This window comes from Camellia sinensis, unplaced genomic scaffold (genome assembly GCF_055761805.1).
Source record: "Camellia sinensis isolate YWXY unplaced genomic scaffold, ASM5576180v1 Unanchor2, whole genome shotgun sequence".
NCBI lineage: Eukaryota > Viridiplantae > Streptophyta > Magnoliopsida > Ericales > Theaceae > Camellia > Camellia sinensis.
In genome coordinates, this window is record NW_028129079.1 from 20,248,811 (window position 1) to 20,272,002 (window position 23,192).

Here is a 23,192-nt window from a genome sequence, read left to right on the forward strand (position 1 = left end):
TCATCCGTCAGCATCTACAGTTTGGCATTATCTCGCTTCCTTTTGTTTTTTGAACTCTGTAACTTGCTGATTTCTTCACCAAGACTCACACCACTGCTCGGTTTCAATTTTTTCTTGACAAACTCTCAGTATTTTCTACTCAAACACTTTGAGTTTGAGCGGGGATGTGAGAATAGTAGTATTCGTTTTCCTTTTCCTTTTAAGATTAAGAATTAGTGTTAGTGTTCTATATCTAATAGCATTCTCTATCAATGGTGTATTTTGCTTAGGATTAGGATTTAGCATTCTATATATTTGTGTGATGTATTATTTGTTCAAGGCAATCTAATATACAGTTTTGTTTAAAATACTTACAGTACGGTGACCCTTCAGATGTCTTTAAAAAAACTTAATCATGTAAAACATCATAGCAATACAAGGAATTACAAAACCACAATGACCATTGCAAAGTAGTAATGGCTACTTTTATCTTCTTTTCTTTTCTTTTTTTTGGTTAGTTTCATGTTCCAGTATAGCCTTTAATAAATAAACTTCCACATGCAGTCCGTCACACGACGTCCCATTCATGAGATGTTTGATCTTCAAAGGTCTCTTGATTGACTAATCCAAACAATGGAACAAAAACAAAAACAAAAATAAAAAACATTTAATATAGTGGAACCATTCAGATCCCAAGTCATCTATGCCTAGGGCAAAGGCAAAGAACACCACAAAATAACTTGGCAGCCCGAACAGTTGTATCACTTCAAGCTGAACTTCACAATGCTCACAACAAATTCTCCAGTTATACAGCAACTTCAAGCAAGACTCTTCAGATGCTTGAGCAGTAACACCCCAACTTCCAAATCTATCAAAGTAGAGGAGAACCCAAAAATGATCTCCAGCAACTTTACTGCCAAATCTCATACTTGCCTTGCTGTACAACCTGGAAATGTATCAGAACATGAGAATGCAATCTTATCACGAAATTGACAACCAAGTCATAGGACAAATGTGAACATGTTCTTCCCAAAATAAAGCCGTACCCAGTCTGCACAAGGCTGCTAATTACAACAACATTTGGTAGAGGTAGTAGGTAGGCAATCTTACCTTTTGTGTGTGTGTGGAGAGAAGATCAATAACACAATTAGCTGATGCAAATTCCCTAAAATTTATTAGTGGCTGAAAATATAAGCAAAATGCTGCCATTTTATCTTTTTAGTTTCAAAATTCATACTCAACAAATGAACATCTTTAGATCTTTAGATCTTTATGACACTACAGTCATGCAGGACAAAATTTTCCAATTTTTTTTTCTAACTTGTGTTCAGAAATAAAGCATTACAATGAATTTTACATTTTTTCTGAGCCAAGTAGATGTCTTCTAACACTTAAACCTTCAGCCCCTTCAAACCCTGTCCTCATACCCAAAAATGTACAAATTCAGTTGAAAAGTACCTGTACATTATGCATCTACTAGGAAGCTAATGGGTTCCTGGTCCATCTGTCATGCTCAAATTTAGACTGTTTCGCATGGTTCGTCTTCCGATTCCTGTATTACCTTTTTGCATCATAGCAGTGAATTCTTGATAATCAATCCTTCCATCCTGAAAGAACACGTAAATCAGAATCTATCACTATAAATATGTTTAATGCTGTACAATGATGCAATTTTTTGCAATACATGATATCAAAGTTGTTTGCAAGGGATCCACAGTTCAACATGTTTGAAACATACAATGTGCTGTCAAAAGATATTTAAGTGTGTCCAAGGATCATCAAGTTTAATTTGACCACATATGAAGAGAATAATTTATCTAACTTAAAATGTACACCATTTTAATCAGTAAACAGTATCTCAGCAGTTGCCAATATCTTTATAAGATAAGAATGGTTTGATCCCCTCAAGTACGTGGACTTACATTATCTTGATCAACTTCTCGAATTATATCTTCAAGGAAAACATCAGTCATGTTATGTTCCGCACAAGCCTGCTGGAGCTCATCAACTGTAATATAACCGCTTGCATCTTTGTCAAAGTATCGAAATGCTGCCATGAGATGTTCCTCTCGTTCTAGCTTGTTGAGGTGAACTGTTGCAGCAATAAATTCCCCATAATCAATGGTCCCATTGTTATCCACATCAGCCTGGAAACAACTATGACTGCTCAGAAATGCAAATGGTGTAACATGCACATACACAAAACAAGAACAATAACCTTATAGGTCATAGTCACCCTCATAACCAAAATCCCCAAGGCAATTTACAGACAACCTATGAAGCATGGACGACTCTCTAGAGGTCATGTACCGGTGTCGACACATGTCGGACAGGCTCCATACACATGTCAAACACACTGGAGAAAGTGTCTAATTTTTTTATTCTTTCAGTTGGACACACTAGGAACACATGGGTGTGTTTGGTTTGTGTTTGTAGAGTAATTTTTGAGATAAAAAGTACGAAAACTTGTTTGGTTTGGCTTTTTTCAGAAATAGTTTTGGAAAACTGTTTTGGAGAGAGAGTTTTAAAAAAAGTGATTGATTTGATGTGTATGAGAGAGAGTGATTTCGGAAAGTAGGTAACCAAACAAAATTTTGAGATTTTTTTTGAAAAAATTTGTTTAGTTTGATTACTCTTAAAAATTTTATTTGTAGAGAATTTTTCTCAAAAGTTTTTCTGAAAAACAAACTAAACAAGGCCCGGTCTCCTCTTTTTGTTTTCACCGGAATAGCAAACCCAAGGTTGATAAATTTAATCAGAATAAATATCTGACATAGTATAAATGTATAATATTCAAATATATGACACATAATATATATATATATATATTTTGACGTATCTCCCGCATATGGCGTCATGCATTTTTTGAAATTTTACATGTCAATGTCTTGTCACGTATCCTTGTTCATGCTTCTTAGCAGACAACTCCGTAAGGCAAGCCTAAGACCATTAAAAAGGAGGATGTCTGTATTGTATTATACATCATAATCAACATGTTGCATGGCATCTTGCTTAGGTTCGACCCAAACAGGCTCTTAATGGTTTAGAAATCTATCATAATTGGAAAATATCACCATATTCCATACATAATTATTGCCTACATCACTGAAGATTTTACAATCACATTAAAATATTATTAAACAATAAACAACCAATCATTCCTACCACAATATTAAAGTATGTAATCCACTAACACAATATTTATTAATCCCCTCCCCGTAGCTAACATCATGAGACAAATTACTATCATAAAGTAAAATTTTATTGAAGAAAACAATAAAATGATACAGCTCCCAATCTTCCTAAATGGAGAGGGTTAGTCCAAGGTTATGTACGTTATTCCAGTGAATCACAAAACTTAACCTTAATCAACAAAAAAAATTATGAAATAGAAGAAAAGAAAGAAGCAGAGGATAACACATTAAAAATAAAACAAAGTAGGAAATAACGGGTGCATACCATTCAAAACTTAGAACAAAAGAGACTGAGTATACTAGGCAAAACTGTCTTACCGCATCCATAAGGTCGCGTATCTCCGTGTCCTTTAAGGTAGAGCCATATTTTCTCAAACCAGCTTTGAGCTCATCAAATGTGATAGCACCGCTGTTATCAGTATCCATTACCTGAAACATCTCTCTTAAACCAGCAATCTCTTCCTCTGACAGGCTTTCAGCTATTACCTGATGGCACAAAACAGACAAAGTTCAAATTTTGTGTCATATAGAGGTCCAAGTTAATGTCTCAATAAAGGAAATTGCTACAAGTTGACATCTAAGTATAAATTGTTTTGTTAAGTTGAAAGCCAAACTACGCGTTAAGTGAATCAAGCCTTTAAAAATTCCCTATATATGGGTTCATGATTTAAAAAATTAGAAAGATATAAGGAACAACTGAAAACCCCAAGCAGAAGAAATCGAAAAATTATACACGTAAACATGTGCATGAGTTAATTTACAACGTTCTATAAAAATTGTTTGATCTCCAATTATTCAGAATTAAGAAAGACATCACACAAAACGAGAGGAGTTTTGCTACATCCCCCCATTTCATCAGACCAAAATGCTGCTGCAGATAATAGCCATTTCAAATATTCCAAACAGATAACAAATTATCCAGGGTGGCCATGTTTTGCAGTATCAGCAAGTGTACCTATCATCACAATCACTCAGAAGCATGGGGAGTGCAGCCTCATAGGGGTCCATAGAGAAGGCAAAAAATAATAGGTGGTTTAGTATGCTTCAACATGCACCAACTACCAAGTTTGGATCACTTGTTATACAAGACTTACGATTATCCTTGCAAACAGACATGCTGTTCATGCTTTATAAGCATTTGGAGTGAGCACATCAGCTATCCAAGATATAGACATATCTGGGTATTTATTAATTTACTTTAGAAAACAATATGATACGTATGAATGCTAATGTGTAAGCTACAAGCCAACCAAGGAAAAGATGAATAAAGTAAAAAAATGAAATAGGTTCCCCAATCACAGTTTAGAGACATAACAGTAGTGAACTCTGTCGATACTGTTGAGTATCTAAATTAATGTCAGAGACACATTACAAGGAGTCAAATGGGCTGATCTAGGCACTCCATCCCTCAAATGGTAGAAGAAGTACCCCACATATCACAAAATTCATACTAAATAATCTTGTCATATACATACCCGTAAAGCCATCTTCTTTAACTTATTCATTGCAGAGAACTGTTTGAGGCGAGAAAGTACAGCTGGATCCAGAGATCTATCAGGAGCAACTCCATTTTCACAAATCCAAGGATGACCTATATAATTGTGATGAAATAAATATATCTCAATCCGATCAATGTTTTACTTCAGTCAAAATAAAGAGCATTGCCAAATACAAGAATGATCTCGTCAACCATAGATATTTTCTATGGTCAATTTCCTTGACCTAACAAGTTCCTTCAGAAAGTACAAGAGTGCACCATAATCACACCAATCAATAGGTGCAAATCACAACAATCAATAGCTTGTGCCTAAGAGTGCACCATAATCTCACCACATTGTGTCATCATCTAAGTATAAATTCAAAGGTGATTATAAATCTATTTTGGAAAAACCCTCCACAAATATATACACATGCCTTCGGACAATTATGCTATTAATCAATAACTTGGTTACAGATATATGGTCATTGGTCAGTATTTTGAACTGAATTTCATGGCAACTAATCATCACAAGGGTATCCAACTTAGATATATCCATCCAAATTAGAGGGTCACAATAATAGCTGAAGATAAATTACGAAGTAAGTTAAACATACACAATACTTCATGAGCAGTCAACCGTTCTGAAGGTCGAGAGCATAACATCTTCCGTATTAGATCCTTAACACTGTCAGATATAAGGGGCCATGGATCTGATTCAAAGTCAATGTGTCCCTTCAAAACAGCATCAAATATCCCCTGTTGTGTTTCTGAACTCCAAATAGAATAAACATTTAGCACATTGCAGGCAAAAATCAAAATTTATGCTGGTTTCATGTAACAAAGCAAACATACCTGCCCAAAAGGGTGGTACACCACTTAGCAGTATATATAGTATGACACCTGCTGTCCAGACATCTGCTTCTGGGCCGTAATGCTTCAAAAGCACTTCAGGAGCAACATAATAGGGGCTTCCAACCACATCAGTGAAGACCTGACCTGAAGTAGCATCAAGAACAGCATGTGGTTTTAAAAAAACACTAAACTCACTGTTTTATTGTACATTCTATGACATCTGAAAACTACATGCAAGAACACCAACAAAATTGGATTTAATCTTTTCTTTACCATCTAGGGATAGCAGATTTCAATTAAAAAGCACATGCTCTGCTTTTAATCATTCAACAAATCGAAAGTATGCCATTAAAATGGAAGGTATGTATACCTAGAGAATAAAACTTTTGTCCAACAAAAGGATTTTAAAATTGAATATGCATGACAAAATTTTTTGATTTGGTTCATTTGAATGCTTCAGAAGGGGAATCCTAATGCCCCCAAATTTACCTGGCTTGAAGAAAACTGAAAGTCCGAAGTCGATGGCTTTGAGAGTGAAATCATCATCCTTGTTAACCAGCAAGAAATTCTCAGGCTTTAGATCTCTATGAATAACCCCAAGTGAATGGCATGCCTCAACAACCCCTACAATAATCTTTGTCAATTCAGCAGCCTTTCTCTCACTGTAATGTCCCCTCTGAATGATACGGTCAAACAATTCCCCCCCGGAACAAAGCTCCATCACGATATGAACATACAAGGTATCCTCATAAGCGCCCTTAATGGTCACAATATTCTTGTGACCAGCCAAATGGTGCATTATCTGAATCTCCCTCCTGACATCCTCCACATCTTCTTTCGAAATCAACTTTCTCTTGGAGATAGATTTACATGCGTATTCAATGCCGGTGGAAATCTCAGTGGCTAAATAAGTAGTACCAAATTGCCCTTGCCCTAATTTACGACCCAATGTGTAAAGATCACGGATATTGGCAGTCTTATGACCCAATACATAATAAGCCTGGTTATCAGTGTTACGCTTCATGATGCCGTCTTTTGTAGAAATAATAAAAGAGGGTTTACTGTTATTGTATTTCTTGGGGTAATCCTTGGAGAATTCTTGAGCGATAAGCTGTTGAGTGTTCAAGCTGTTGGGTGAGTCATCGGAAAGATTAGAGTGGCTAGAAGAAGTGTTCCGCTTGGAGATGGACTGGTCTTCGGGCTGATTGTAGCCCTGAAAAGTTCTTACTCCAAAAGATCCACGGCATGTGTTGCCCATGAAACAATCACAATTCCCCCCTCCCCTTTCCCTATATTGTTCAGAGACCCTCTCTCATCCAATTCCACTGTTTCCTCATCAATTACGCTGAACCTAGCTTCAAAACAAAATTTAAAAAATTTAAGGCCTGAATCTCTCCGATCACAAACTCAGAAACAAATAATATAGCAGGTTTTTTTTTATTTTTTTATTTTTTTATTTTCTTTCTTTCTTTTCTTTCCTTGTCTCAATTCAATGCTTTGGAAAGCAAACAAATGAGTATCAAGTAACAATGAAAAATTATGATATCAGACCGGACTGGTTAACATCAATTTAAACAACAAAATGCGAACGATTCATTCTCAAACAACAACATACTACGAAATTACAAATAATTTACGACTGATTAAAGACCAGATACAATAACACAAGAAAATTTTAAAATTAAAAAAAAAAACGTGGAAAAGCAAAAAAAATAGAAATGTATAGATGATAAAAGTGAAGAAGAGAAAGAGAATACAATACCAGGTGAAATGAAGAAGGTGAGTGGAAAAAACGAAAGGGTTTTGATGCGAAGATCACGTAGAACGATGACGATGGAGAAGATGATGATGATGATGATTTTTATGATAATCGATGTCTATCTCCAGCACCTCTTAATTCCAACTCCAAGTTCTCCACCGCCACATTTATTAATAAATCCGTGAATTCACAAGGCCTCTCTCTCTCTCTCTCTCTGTGTGTATTATATATATATATATATATAGGAGTAATATTTATATTTTCTTTTCCTATTATATTATATTAGATTAGATTAGATTAGATTAGGCCGTTTTGCCAAGAAACATCGGAGGATTTTGAGTGCTGACCAGCTCTGCTCTGCTCTGCCTCTTTCTCACTCTTTCTTTTTATATCAATAAATATATCATCCTAACGCGGTTTTATGTATTTTTCACGTCATCATAACATAACAGCACAGCTTTGTAGTCTGTATGTGTTGTTGTTTTACTTACAGATCAAGATCTAATCAAATAGTAAAATATAAAGTGATTAATAATGACAATCTAATCTACTCGGTTTCCAGGAACGAGAGAGAGGTATAAAACTTTGGTTCCTCTGCATATGTTATTTTATTTTTGACCTCGATCCAAATTTTGGATTTTTTATTTTTATTTTTATTTTTTTGTTTTGTTTATTTTGAGTTTAGAGGGAGAGAGTATATTTCGGAGTGTAAATTGTAATAAAATGTTTAATTTGTGCTGTTGGAGTGTTGCTCAGCCATTGATTGGAAAATGGGGGAAGAGTCATTATTCATTTCCCTATTCCACGTGCGCAGTAAGTAAGTAAGTAGAACATGAATAGCCAGCCAGGAATGGATGGCCTTTTTTGCCTTTGGTTTTGCTTGGTCAAATATGTTGCCCACCCAGCTAATTTTAGATGGGCGGGCAGCATGTTTTACTCTCCCAAATTTAAGCACACCCTTTGACGTTTTATCCTCCTCCTCCTACCACCTCACTTCGTATCAACTTTCATCCTGTGCATGCTTGTAATAAGTCTTCAAAATATTCTTTTCAAATATTGCTCTTAAATTTATTTATGCCTTTCTTGAAAATATGTTATTTTATTAATTTTTTAATTTTTTTTTATTAAAATATGAAATTAAAAAAAAATTAATATGTTTGAGGTGATTTTTTTACTTTTATCAATACAAAACAAAAAAACGTATAAAAAATATATAAAAAAAAAAACAAAATCTTTGACTTTTTTTTGTATAATTTGTTAATTTTTTGACTTGTGTAATGATTTTTTTGCTATACTTTCTGTACGGGGAAGAAATAATTCTCCTCGTATAATCCTGTTGACTATGTCCTCGCTCCTCCGTACGACGTCGCTTTGTCACCTGAAAACACAAACGTGAGCTAGCCGGCGGGTGTGTGCCGGAAACCTCTCCGATGCCTAAGTCAGAAAACTTGACAAATAGACAAAGCTCAATGTATTCAAGAAGCAAAATTGTAAGTTGTGTGCTGTTACCCCCTTCCAAGGTAATGCTTGTGAGTTTTTATAGGTTTCGAGTGGCCCAATCCTAGTAGGACTTTTATTTCTCCATGCAGAGTCCTCCTAGGATTCATACTCCTAAAGGATAATGCTTATCCTTTTATACCCCCCACTGCTTAAACCAAGTGGGATGGTTTTCATCATGGCCGAACTTCCATACAACCGAGATAAACCTGGATATGCCGAGCCACAGATTAAGCCAGACTATCATTGGTTCGGTTCTCCCTTCAGTCTTCCTTACCTCGGTTCTCTCCTGTTCAACCCATAGTACGTTCAGACCGAACCCACGATTCTGGACCGGTATAACTCCAAACTGTTTCCGGACCGAAGTACTTTACAACTCCTAAGCCGAAGTAACTTCTTCTTCTTTCGACCGGAGTAACTTTGTCCCTATTGGGCCGAAGTAACATTACAGCCTCTTTTACACAGTCCTCCGTACTTTGGGCCACAAAATTCATCTTATAGCTCGGCCCAATTTTCACCAAAAATTACCCTCTCAATTGCCCCTTAATTCCATCTGCACAGCATGATTGGGATTACCAGTCTACTAGCCGAGCTGGAGTTTTTTAAGCTTTTCCAGCCGAGCTAAAAACCCTTTAGCGTCTCCAGCCGAGCTAAAAAAACTCCTAAGTCTTTCAAGCCGAGCTAATTTTTACTCCGGGCTTTGTTTTGTCCGGTCAAAACGTCTCTTCAATCACTAACTGTAACGCTTCACTTTCCAATGACACGTGGCAGGTTCTGATAGGCTGTGAGCTGTCACCACGCCGCCTTCGTACTTCGAAATCCCCTTTTTGCCGCTTTTTCTCTCTCCTCTTTCACAAAACCACCCTTTCATTTTTCTAATCATTTACTCTACTCCCTTCTTCTTCTCTCTCTTGTTCCTGAGCCCTGATTTTGAGCTAGCTGTGTTCGTGCCCTCCATTGCTGTCACTGCCTCCATCTTCAAGCTCCTTCCTTCTTACTCTGGTAAGCAAATCTAACCTCCTCGCTTTGTTTGTTTTCATATTTTGCTTTCTATGTTTTTGCGAAACATTTTTCCTCCGTTTCTGCTTTGCTGTTGCTGTTTTTCTATAAGAAGAACTTCAACTGTAGAACACATGTGTGTGGATTTATTTCGTAGAAAACTAGTCTTAGATCCAAAATCCTGTAGCAACCAAACTAGGATACTGTTCGTCTTATATAGGTAGATCACTTTAGCAAATAACCGAACTAAAACTTGGAAGAATCAGTAGTTTCAGTGGGTTACCAACTCCTGATTCACCTTAGCCGAAATAAGATCACCGAGGTTTGAACATATTAAACTAGGAACCTTGGTTTCAACCGAACTAAGTTTTTGGGGCTAAGCCAGCTTTCTTAGTTTCTAAACCGAACTCAGAAAGCTGCCCCTAGAGGCTCAACCGAAGTAACTTTATTCATACATCAACCGGTTTAGGCCTTTGGGGCTAACCCAGCTTTCTTAGTTTTTTAGACCGAACTCAAAAAGCTGCCCCTAGACGATGAACTGCTCAAACCGAGCTATCAATCCTTTTGATGAACCGAGGTAGAACCAGCTCGCAAGGCCGAAGTAGGGCTCTTGTATCTTGCTTTTAATTTGTAGCATGGTCCAATGATCAGTGCTTAACCCCTTTGTTTTCTACTTTGCAGACTTAGGTTACCCAGGCACTCCTGTGTGCGCTCAACCGAGCTACTGAGCACGATTTTTGCACCGATATAATTTATTCGTAAATTATACACCAGATGGGTAAGTATAGATATTTGGTAGAGACCCCTGGTGGCATGGCCGAATTCCGAAAGGATTATGGTATTCCAGACGATGTACACCTTACCCTTGCCAAGAAGGATATCATACCCTGGGGTGAGGCAGGCTTTGTACCCTTTACCATGCTTTCAATAATAGAGACCGGACTAAGGTTCCCAGTCCAGCCTTTAATTTGTGAATTTCTTAGGCAAACCAGACTATGCCCAACCCAGCTATCCACCAATACATACCGGATAATAATGGGTATAGCCGAGCTAAACCGCCAAGCAGGCCTGAACCTCGGTTTAGCCGAAATCTTCCACCAGTACTCCATAGGTTCCAAAGAAGATGGCTGGGTTTATTACCTTAGGATACGCCGCCGTAGAGAAAAGATAATACAAGACACGCCGGATAAGGACGTTAATGATGACGACTTTTTCTGGGTATCGGGCAATTTTGAAGATCAGCAAGCCCAAATCCCAGGCCGAAGTATTAACTGGAAGAAAGGAAAACCTGGTAGAGTTTACTTCGGTTTTATGTTTTTTCTTGTACTTTGGTTTCGAATGTCACAACCGATCTAACAGTTTGTATCCTTTTTGCAGACTTAGCTCATCTTGCTTCCTATTATAGTTACCCAAGTCTGAACATACTCCGAGCCGCATTACGTGTTGAAGAAAGGAGTTGGGCTAAGCTTCTAAACTTTGAGCCGACCTACAGATATAGCGGTCGCCGAAAAGCCCGAGTGACCGATTTCCTCCTTGAAGACGCATCTGAACCGGACCCAACCCTGCCCGAAATACGACTTGTTCCATTAACTGCAGAAGAAGAGATGGCAAAGAAAAGCAGAGTCAGGGCCCTTCTGACCGAAACAACTAGGCCCGAAGTAACACCACCCAGCCAATCGCAACCTGCTGTTGTGGCCCTCCCTTCTCAACAGCCGTCCTCTTCTCGCCGAACCAAGCGCGCCCGGACTGCTGAGACCGAACAAATTTTGGTTGATGAAGCAGAGCTCGTACTTCCGCCGAGCTTGCCACCGAGCCCCCAACTGGTACCTTCTGACCGAACTACCGGCAGCTGGGCCCCAAAACTTACCTTCAACGACCGAGACATCCGAGATACAGATTCGGTTGTTGCTGAAAAAGACCATTTGTTGGCCCTCAATCTGGCCAAGGGTGTGTGCCTCCCCAAAGACATGGAGCATCACCAAAAACAACTGAATACCGAACTAAAGGCCATCCGGTCAACGACAAAATCCATGATTCTGGTAAGCAACTTCGGTCGTTTTGCTGTCTACTTTCTTTTTTCAACTTCTACTTCGGTTTAAAGGGAAATCTTTGCTTTGTCAGGCCCTTCAGAAAAACCAAATCACCCATAGGAAAGTGCTGAAGCTTAGGAAAGTAACTAGGCAAGCAGCGGCAGAGGCTGAGGCGAAAGCGGCCGAGCTGGAGGAGGCCAGAAAGGAAATGGCCGAACTCCAAGGTGAGGTTGGCCGACTGACCGGAATGGTTAGTTCGGCCGAAGCCAAAAAACAAAAGACTGCCATTGTTCTGAAGGACAAGTACCTGCGCGAGCTGTTAAAACTTGAAAAGAAAAAAGACGCCGAAATAACCCAGGCGAATGAGAGCGCCAAAGAGGCCGAAAAGAGAGGCTTCCAGAAGGCAGAAGATGTTTATGTCAAACAATGTGAGGCCGCCAAGGAGCTTTTCTTTAAGTGCGGCTGGAGGGGAGCCGTTGAGAAGCTCGGTCATGATCCTCAAACCGAGGTTTTCGACCCTCCAGCCTACTTTATACCGAAATCCCTTGCGGAGTATGCAAATGTCATACAGCAACAGTTTCTTGAGGGCTCAGACTCAGATGAAGATTCTGCTTCTGACGATGCTCCGTTGTTGATGTGGATCAGACAGTTCGGTCGGAACCTATGGTGGAAGACGTAGCTGTTGATCAGCCTGGTGAAGCCGTGGTTCCGACCAAAACCACCCTTGTTACCGACACCGAGCTTCCGCCTGAAACCGGTCTTCATGCTGACGCTGATGCTGCCTTTGACGCCGAAATTGAAGATCTCTTCTCTTGACTCTGTACTTTTTCTCTTTTTGTTGCCTTTTGCCTTTGTAACCGGGCTATGCCCCTCTGTAATTACTGTTTAATGAATGAAAATTTTGTTGGACTCTTATTCCGGTTTCTGATTCATATGCTTGCACTTGTAATGTCTTCTATTACTCCAACTGTTATTTCGGTTTTAGCTGGTTAAACTATACTTACAGTAGCCAACCACTCCTTAGCCGACATATTTACTTCGGCTGAGGAATTTTCAGTTTGTTTAATCCAGCCGATCCAATTTCAGCCATACCCTTACTTCGGTTGGAGAGTAACAAGAGTTGGTTTATTCCAGCCAACCACTCTTCAGCCATACCCTTACTTCGGCTGAAGAGTAACAAGAGTTGGTTTATTCCAACCAACCACTCTTCAGCCATACCCATACTTCGGCTGAAGAGTAGAAAGAGTTGGTTTAATCCAGCCAACCACTCTTCAGCCATACCCTTACTTCGGCTGAAGAGTAACAAGAGTTGGTTTATTCCAGCCAACCACTCTTCGGCCATACCCATACTTCGGCTGAAGAGTACAAAGAGTTGGTTTAATCCAGCCAACCATTCTTCATCCATATCCATACTTCGGTTGAAGAGTACAAGAGTTGGTTTATTTCAGCCAACCTCTAAGTCAGTTTTTTCCAGCTAACTTAGAACAATGTTTGGTTATTCCGACCAAACGTTCTGCAGCCTGGATCCTTATCCTGGGCTTAGGAAGGGTGTTGGTTTATTCCAGCCAACCACTCTTCAGCCATACCTATACTTTGGCCGAAGAGTATAAAGGTTTGGTTTAATCCAGCCAACCTCTAAAGAACAATGTTTACAATGTTCCTATCTTTACTAAAGCTAACTTTTACAAAGAACAATTTTATGCTGAAAAAGAATCGCTTGTTTTATTGAAGAAAGAAAAAATTACACATTTTTGAAAAGGAAAAGCTAAAAGTAAAATAACTTGAGATTGGCCGTGTTCCATGGCCTAGGGATTGCTTTGCCGTCCTTGTCTTCTAGGTGGTATGCCCCTTTGCCTGCTAACCCAACCACTTTGTAAGGACCTTCCCAGTTTGGCCCTAACTTGCCATCTCCTGGTACCAAGGTGTTTCCCATTACCTTTCGCAGTACCCAATCGCCGATCTTGAATTGTCTTGGATGTACTTTTTTGCTGTATTTTCTGATTAACTCTTGTTGGTATGAAGCAATGTGAACCAGTGCTCTTTCTCTTCTTTCTTCTGCGAGGTCGAGTTCCAGTGTTATGGATTCTCCATTCAAGTCTGGATCAAAATTTTCGCTTCGAATTGTGGGGAGGCCAACTTCCAGTGGGATTACTGCTTCCATTCCGTAGGCTAAGGAAAATGGTGTTTCTCCTGTTGATCGCCGAGGTGTGGTGCGGTAAGCCCATAAAACATGAGGAAGTTCATCCGCCCACTTGCCCTTTGCCTTTTCTAGCCTTTTCTTTAGTCCATCCAGGACGACTTTATTTGATGCTTCTGCTTGCCCATTTGCTTGAGGATATGCCGGTGTAGAATTGTAGAATTCTATCTTGTATTCTTCACAAAAGCTTCTGAAGATTCTGCCGTCGAACTGAGTACCATTGTTTGAGATCAGTGCTTTTGGTATGCCAAACCGAGTGATGATATTCTGCCAAACGAACTTCTTCACATCTTTTTCTTTGATTGATGCCAATGCTTCTGCTTCTACCCACTTTGTGAAGTAGTCTGTTGCTGCGAGAAAGAATTTTCTGCCGCCAGGCGCTGTTGGAAGTGGTCCTACTATGTCCAAGCCCCACATTGCGAAAGGCCATGGGCTAGTCAATGGTAGGAGTTCTCTTGCTGGTTGATGAATTTGATGTGCGAATTTCTGGCATTTTTCACACTTCTTTACATATTTCTCTGAGTCTGCCTGCATATATGGCCACCAATAACCTTGTGAAATGGCCCTGTAAGCTAGCGACCTTCCCCCTTGATGGCTTCCGCACACTCCTTCGTGTATTTCGAACAAGAATGCTTATACTTTGCTGGGATGGACGCACTTTAGGTAAGGCCCAGAGAATGACTTCTTGTATAATGCCAAAGATGGAGATAGCCAAAATCGCTGCGACTTTGCCCTTATTCTGTTGGCTTCTTTTTTCTCTTCTGGTAGGATGCCGTCTTTTAGGAACAGGATGATGGGATCTATCCAAGAGGGGCCTAATTCTGCGCAACATACTTCTTCTGCTTTGGGGTCTTCTATGCTTGGTCTTGGTAAGTAGTCGATGAGTAATGGATGAGGGATGGATGTATCAGCCATTGAGGCAAAGCCTGCTAGTTCGTCCGCTCTGCTGTTCTCCTCCCTACCAATTTGTTCTATCCTTACTACATCAAACTTCTTGATCTCTGTTCTGACCAGCTCTTGGTACTTGGCCATTCTGTCATCCTTTGCTTCGTATTCGCCAGAAATTTGATTTACCACCAGCTGCGAGTCGCTGTAGACCATTAGTTCGGTGGCCTTTAAGTAATGTGCTGACTTGAGTCCTGCGAGAAGCGCTTCATACTCCGCTTCATTGTTGGATGCTGGGAAGCCAAGGTTGATTGCTTGCTCTACAACCAGGCCGTCTGGAGAGATGAGGACTATGCCAAGTCCTGCACCATGCCGATTGGATGCTCCATCCACAAAGAGCTTCCACATCTCTCCAACGAATAGTTTCCAGCAAGTGGAGGGGTCAGATGATGTCGTGGGGTCAAGGATGGTGTTTTTTTCAAGGTCCATGCTTGCTGTCTGCCCTTCGTCCTCTGTTTGTACTGTTGGTGAGCCTTTGTTTGACTCTTCCTTGTTGTCCTTAGTCTGGTCTGCCTTGGCGCTTGATTGACTACCTTCTTCTAGGGGTTGCGCTATTCCGGCGTCAACTTCCATCCCTAGTTCGGTTGTGTTAGTTAGGTCGACTGGGCAGATATGATGACTTCCAGGAGTAAACTCTGCGACGAAGTCTGCCAAAGATTGGGCTTTTATTGCGGTCTTGGGTTGGAACTTGATGTCGAATTGTCCCAACTCTACTGCCCACTTCAAAATTCGCCCAGAAAAGTTCGCCCTCTCAAACAAAGCTTTTAATGGAAAGGCTGTGAGGACGACTATGGTGTGGGCATGAAAGTAGTGTGCCAATTTCCTGGAGGCCATCATTAAGGCTAATGCTAATTTTTCCAAGGGCAAGTACCTTGTTTCGGCTCCCAACAATGTCTTGCTGACATAAAAAATGGACAGGTGTTGTATTCCTTCTGCACGAACCAACATTGCGCTAACTGCGTGCTGAGAGACTGCCAGGTACAAAAAGAGTTCTTCACCAGGTAGTGGGGTAACAAGTAATGGTGGGGAAGACATGTACTCCTTCAAGCTTTCCAGAGCTCGGTCGCATTCTTCGTCCCACTCAAACTTGGCCTTTAAAGCTTGGAAGAATGGTCGTAGTCTGTCTGATGACTTGCTTATGAACCGGTTGAGCGCAGCCTCCATGCCGGTGAGATGCTGCACTTCTTTGACTGAGTTTGGTCTCTCCAACTCCTGGATTGCTTTGATCTGGGAGGGGTCTGCTTCTATACCCCGGTTGGTCACAAGGAAGCCCAAGAATTTGCCAGATCCTACTCCAAATGCGCACTTGGATGTATTGAGGCGTAACTTGTGCTTCTTCAGGACTTCAAACATCTCTCCTAAGTCCTTGAGATGGTCATTCTCATCCTTGCTTTTGACCACCATGTCGTCGATGTAAGCCTTCATTGTTCTGCCTAACAATGGTTCAAACATCTTGGTGACCATCCGTTGGAATGTCACCCCTGCGTTCTTTAGGCCAAAGGGCATGACCTTGTAACAGTATAGTCCTCTTGGAGTTGTAAAAGACATGACCTCCTGGTCTGGCTCATGCACGGCGATTTGGTGATAGCCTCTGTATGCATCCAGAAAGCTAAGTCGGTTGTGCCCTGCTGTCAGGTCCACCAGTTGATCTATCCTTGGTAGAGGAAAGCTATCTTTTGGGCAGGCCTTGTTGACTGTTTTGTAGTCGACGCAGACTCGCCATTTGCCATTCTTCTTTGGCACTACGACTGTGTTGGAGATCCATTTTGGGTAGTGCACTTCTCTAATTGCTTCTGCCTCCAGCAGGCCGCCTACTTCTTCCGCCACTATTTTCGCGTGGTGGAGTGCCGATCTACGCGTGCGTTGAATGACTGGTCTGGCGGATGGGTGGACATTGAGTTGGTGACTGATGAAGTTTGGATCAATGCCTGGCATGTCGTAGGGCGTCCAGGCAAACACTTCGATGTTAGAGGTCAAGAATTCCAAGACCTCTAATCTCTCAGTGCTGGATAACGATGAGCCAAGCAAGAAGAACTTATCCGGGTTCTTCTCATCTATTTTTACCTCCACCAAGTCCTCCACCGCTTTCTGATCAGCCTCTTTACCGACGTCCGCGAATAGTTCATTACTTTCAGGTTCCTCCACCGAATGAACGTATCCTTTGGTAGCGCGGCTGCCATTTACCGTGGCGAAACACTGTTTTGACATGATCTGATCTCCATATACTTCTTCAATTATACCGGTGTCGTTGGGGAACCGCATTACTTGGTGGTAGGATGACGCCACCGAACGCATGGCATGCAGCCATGTTCTGCCCAAGATGATGTTGTAAGTGGAGGGGACCTTCAACACCCAGAACTCTACTTGTTTTGTTACACTTCCTGCTCTGACTGGAAGAATTATTTTGCCGACAGGCCATTCTGGCATGGAGTTGAATCTAATTAGGGGAGAAACTGCAGGCGCCAAGTCTTTGTCTTGCAGCTTCAGTTGTTTAAATGTGTCGTAGTACATGATCTCACATGAACTACCCTGGTCAATCAGAATCCGCTTGACGTCAAAATCCTTGACTCGGAGAGTGATGACCAGAGCATCATTGTGAGGACAGTATATTCGATCCAAGTCCTTATTTGAAAAGGACATAACATTTGTTGCCTCTGTCTTTCCTTTCTTGATGGCAGGTTGGGCACTTAACACTTCCTTAAAGTGCTCAGCCTTCTTGATTGAACCCCTGAGCTCGCATACACGCTCAGGTTCAAAGACTCCATGTATTACATTGATGATGCCTTGTGGTGGGGCGTCGATCGGCATCCCATTGGGGTTATTATGATCCTGGGGGGCTGGCTGTGTCCCTCCTTCAATATATTTGTCCAAGTGGCCTGCTGTCACCAGTTCTTCCATGTGTTGTCTTAGTGGCGTGCAATTCTCAGTTCAGTGCCCCTTTTCTTTGTGGAAGGTGCACCGTGATCTGTCGTCATAGTCTTTCTGAGCTTCTCCCAGCTTGGCTGGCCACTTGACGAAAGGCTCATCTCTTATTTCGCTAAGAATCCGATATATCGGTTTCTTAAACACCGTGGTTATGGCAGTTCGGATTCTCAACCACCTTTTATCTGGGTCTTCTCCGTTATCTCGTCTGCCACGTCCGTTTCTGCTCTGGCGATCTACAGCATTGACCTTTGCTGAGGTCTTCTTTTCTGGTACTGCGGTCGCACTTGATTTTGTTTTGGCTCGTGCGCCATCCTCTTCTACCCTGATGTGCTGGTGCACTCTTTCCATCAGGGCTTCCATAGTGAGGGGTGGCGTCATGGTGATCGAGTCCCTTAGTCTGTTCCCGACTGGAAGGCCTCTCTTATACTGCGCAATGGCAAGATTGGTGGGGCAGTCTCCAATCTGATTGAATGTCTCCCAGTAGCGACTGTTGTAAGATCTGAGGGTCTTTTTTTCACCCATGTCGATGGAGAGAAGCTGGTCGATCTCCACCGGGGTTTTAGTGTTTGTTCGGAACCTTGTTACTAAGGCTTCTGCCAATTGCGCCCAAGAAGCTATGCTGCCCTCAGGGAGTTTTTCGAACCAAGTCAGGCCGAGGTCTCCAAGACTTGACGGGAAGAGTATGCACATCAAGACTTCGTTTCGCCTGTATACAGCCATGACTTGGCGAAAGTGGCTCAAGTGTGAGTATGGGTCCGTCTTCCCTTCATATGTGGTGAATTTCGGCTGAAGGAAGCCTGATGGTAGGGGCGCGCTTTCGATTGCTGGAACAAACGGTGAAGTCTGTAGTCTTGCTAATGCCTTGTCCGTTGGTTCATAGGCAGGGCGCGATATTGGCATTCCAACCTCGACGCTTCCATGCGTCCGAGGAGCCAACCGCTGTAAGGCTGAAACCCTATGTGGATCCCTTGCCCTGGCATCCTCCTTGCATCGTGCTTTCTCTTCGAGCACGGTTCGTAGGTCGGATGATCTGGGTAATTCTGTCTGTCTAGATCTGGTTTGGTGCGAGTGCGAGGGCCAATACGTGCTCCCTTCAGTGTATGATCTCTCAGATCTCGTCCTCTCAGACCTGGAGTGACGAGTTCTGGAAGAAAAGGATTGAGTGTCGCCTGTCCTGAGGCTTCTGCTTTCTCCTTGTGAGGGTGTAGTATTCCTACTACGATTTTCTGAGTGGTGAGGGAGGGTCTTGTTTTTGCGCCCCTCTCCTGTCGCCACTTCTTTTTTCTTCATCTGGCGTTTCAAGGCCTCCATGTCCGCCGCCATCTTTCTTATCAATTCATCTTGCTCTTTCACACGATCTTCCAGGGCTTGAGGGTCAATCCTTCGTCTTTGCCGGTCGGGACTCTGAGAGTGACGAGGACTGTTATTCCGCCTTCCCCTGCCACCCCTCCTGGAGTTATGTTGTTGGGGCTCCAAATCCGCCATAGGAGGGACAGAGGGTAATCCTTCACGCCTTGCACCCCCATCTGGAGTTAGCCCGTCGACGGCGGACTGCGGTAGTTCTTCAATGTGTGCCATTGATTGAGAAAAGGAGAAGCTTAGTCAAGAGGTTTTTGTTCTTGTCTGTTTTTCCCACAGACGGCGCCAATTGTACGGGGAAGAAATAATTCTCCTCGTATAATCCTGTTGACTATGTCCTCGTTCCTCCGTACGACGTCGCTTTGTCACCTGAAAACACAAATGTGAGCTAGCCGGCGGGTGTGTGCCGGAAACCTCTCCGATGCCTAAGTCAGAAAACTTGACAAATAGACAAAGCTCAATGTATTCAAGAAGCAAAATTGTAAGTTGTGTGCTGTTACCCCCTTCCAAGGTAATGCTTGTGAGTTTTTATAGGTTTCGAGTGGCCCAATCCTAGTAGGACTTTTATTTCTCCATGCAGAGTCCTCCTAGGATTCATACTCCTAAAGGATAATGCTTATCCTTTTACACCCCCCCCACTGCTTAAACCAAGTGGGATGGTTTTCATCATGGCCGAACTTCCATACAACCGAGATAAACCTGGATATGCCGAGCCACAGATTAAGCCGGACTATCATTGGTTCGGTTCTCCCTTCACTCTTCCTTACCTCGGTTCTCTCCTGTTCAACCCATAGTACGTTCAGACTGAACCCACGATTCTGGACCGGTATAACTCCAAATTGTTTCTGGACCGAAGTACTTTACAACTCCTAAGCCGAAGTAACTTCTTCTTCTTTCGACCGGAGTAACTTTGTCCCTATTGGGCCGAAGTAACATTACAGCCTCTTTTACACAGTCCTCCGTACTTTGGGCCACAAAATTCATCTTATAGCTCGGCCCAATTTGCACCAAAAATTACCCTCTCACTTTCCAAACGAGGCCTCAGACTAATGTAACAATAGATTGAGATTTAATTAGTTAATTTATAAATTAATCAACAACTTACCTGTAATAATCTATGTTAGTGTGAATAAATTTTAAAATAATATTTTAAAGGTATTTAAATCCATGAAACTTTAAAACAGCTTAACTTCATTTTAGGTTTTTTTTTTGGGTCTAAAAAAATTATTGCAATTTAGAACATGTCATTCATTTATGTATAGTAAAAAGAAGAAGAAAAAACTTGCCGATTAGTTTGACTTAAATATGAAAAATATATATGCTACCAGTTACACAACCTTGAATATGAAAATAAAAGTTGAAGTTTGAAACAAGTCATATGATTGTCATTAAAGTGCGAATAATTTCATTTTATGCAATGTCAAGGATTTTAGCTAAATTATTTAAAATTTTGCTTATGCAATGTTAGAGATTTCAGCTAAATTATTTAAAATTTTGCACACCACTAATATGGACAATGACTTCTCCGCCATCACTTATAGATTGGAAGGAGCTATTGATCTAGCCCATATCAAGATTTTTTTCGACGATTCAAATTATTTAATGTATAAGGCCTATTAAGTATATTATTCTTAAAAAAATTACATTCATTAAATTATATTTGTGTCAACAATTTATTTTGAAAATTATATTTGCCATTGACGTAAATATAATTTGATTAAGTGATTATCCATATCTAATCAACATAATTTTTTATAAAAATAATGTGTTCGATAAATTTTACACATTAAACAAGTTCAATCTTTAAGATAAACTTGAAACAAGATCCATTATAGGCCAACAGTATCCTCTAATTCGATTGCGGACAGAAGAGGAACCAACTCACTCATATGAAAGTGAGTATTATATAAAATGGTATTACCCTCTGTTAGGCTATTTAACTGAATTTGCTGATATCATACTTGTAACAATCCCCACCTATGATTAACCAATAAATCATGATTAATCATGCCTAATGAGTAATTAAGATAAAATTATGAATTAATTGCATGTGTGATACATTATTTGTGTTTCTATCTGTTTATTATAGGAATATCTGTCTTATCGGCATCCGATCATGAGATTGACTTGGTATATGTGTTATGTGGATTTTTTAGAATTTTATGATATATTTAATTAAAATTCAATTCGGAACGATTAAATTAGAATAATTAGTGTCCATGTGATTAACCCAAATCAAGTTTATATAAGGCTATATCTGTCTTATCGGCATCCAATCATGAAATTGACTTGGTATATGTGTTATGTGGAATTTTTAGAATTTTATGATAGGCTTAATTAAAATTCAATTCGGAACGATTAAATTAGAATAATTAATTGAGCCTATATAAGGCTACTTTGACTCCCTTAATTCATTTTATACCTTCATTTCATACTCCTTATAGCTAAAAAACGTAGGGGGAGAGAGAGAGAGAGAGAGAGAGAAGGAAAGTTGAAATAAAAAAGCTAGAGAAATGAGAGAATTACTAGGAATTGTTGGAGCATTGAAGGCAATTTAGAACTGTAGCTAGTTATACACTTAACATCAACTTTAGGTAAGGATTTGTCACGACCCAAACTCGCCCCTAAAGATTTAGCGTCGTAATCGGCCAGTAATCCTTGAATTACCAAAGGCTTCTGAATAGAATAACTTATAATTAGGGGCTACAGAAGAAAATAAAGAAACATGCATAGTCCATTGAATTGTGGAGACATATATGAGACAAAAAAAATTTAAACCTTATACACATAGACGTGACGCCATAATGTAGTAGTCTTACGTCACATTGATTACAGATATAGCCAAAAGGGACTTAGCCCAATATACAGTTAACAGGAAACTTGTTTACAATTCGGAGAGAAAACAAAGTGTTATACGTTCACAAAACATGACTACAAAACGTACGAGACCTCCTCGGGAGGCACAAAGGTTGGCTGACAAAAACTCTCTAGGCAATCTTCACTGAGCCTAGTCACGCGCCTGGTCACCTACATATACATACATAATGAGCGAAACCCAGTGAATAATAACAAAGTAAAGAGTTTAATGAATGATGTCTCATATCAGATTTCATATCAGAAACAAAATTCAGACCCACATACTTATCCATAAATCATAAGTAGATATTTGTAGTACATCCGTTTAACTATCATAACATATCAAATTTGCATAGTCGATACCGACGACCACAGAGTTATTACTCACAGATGGCTCCAAAGCAAACAGACAGAATAGGCAGATCAGATAACTTGCGGTACATGACCTACACAAATACAGAACGAATACATACAAAATCACATATCCGGAATCGTAACTTAGTTCCTTTTTATATTGGTGTGTTCTACTTCTTTTCCACATTATTCTATCTTAAATAGGGCTTAGGAATGTCTATGATGCAATGAGGATGCCAAAATGTGATTCAGAACACTTAGACAAATTTGTTAAAAACAGGGGTCTTGCTCAAGCGCAACTTCCTTCGCTCGAGCGAACGTCCAAACATGTGAGTGGTCGCTCGAGCGCAACTTCTCTCGCTCGAGCGGTCTATAAACTCTACAAAAGTACTGGTTATGCGAAATTTCTGCTCGATGACCGCTCGATGGTTGCTCGAGCGTGTGACTGAGGTCTTCGCTCGAGCGCAACTATTGTCGCTCGAGCGGTCTGCAAAATATGTAAACTTCTAAGAGCATGCATTTTACGCTCGAGCCAACTATAGGTCACTCGAGCGGGGGTGCAAATCACGGAGTGGTCGCTCGAGCACAGGATCTATCGCTCGAGCGGAGAGGCAAAATCTGAAATTTCCAGATTGCTCTGCCAAGTGCAAATTCAATTTCAAAACTGCAAATCATGGTCTTTTGGGCCAAAAACTTAAGGAAACTTGAGAAAACACTTGTAAATGGATAAAACATGGTGAATTCAAAATCATTTCACATAATCAAG

At 40.6% G+C, this 23,192-nt stretch overlaps 1 protein-coding gene across 2 annotated transcripts; it reads right to left on the reverse strand.

The window, feature by feature from the left end:
• Positions 1–422: 422 nt before the first annotated feature.
• LOC145815448 (calcium-dependent protein kinase 26) lies at positions 423–7,844 on the reverse strand. Of its 2 annotated transcripts, none has more exons than XM_082912145.1 (9): positions 7,268–7,844; positions 5,995–6,856; positions 5,506–5,649; positions 5,268–5,420; positions 4,649–4,764; positions 3,492–3,659; positions 1,902–2,126; positions 1,438–1,586; positions 423–925 (listed from the first exon to the last, which is right to left on the reverse strand). In XM_082912145.1, exons 2-8 carry the CDS (start codon positions 6,761–6,763, stop codon positions 1,464–1,466), a joined length of 1,698 nt encoding a protein of 565 aa, XP_082768271.1. In that variant the 5' UTR covers positions 6,764–6,856; positions 7,268–7,844; the 3' UTR covers positions 423–925; positions 1,438–1,463. The 2 variants fall into 2 exon arrangements, with proteins under 2 accessions (XP_082768271.1, XP_082768272.1); XM_082912146.1 differs by having other exon boundaries at positions 5,995–6,860; positions 7,268–7,826.
• Positions 7,845–23,192: the final 15,348 nt, after the last annotated feature.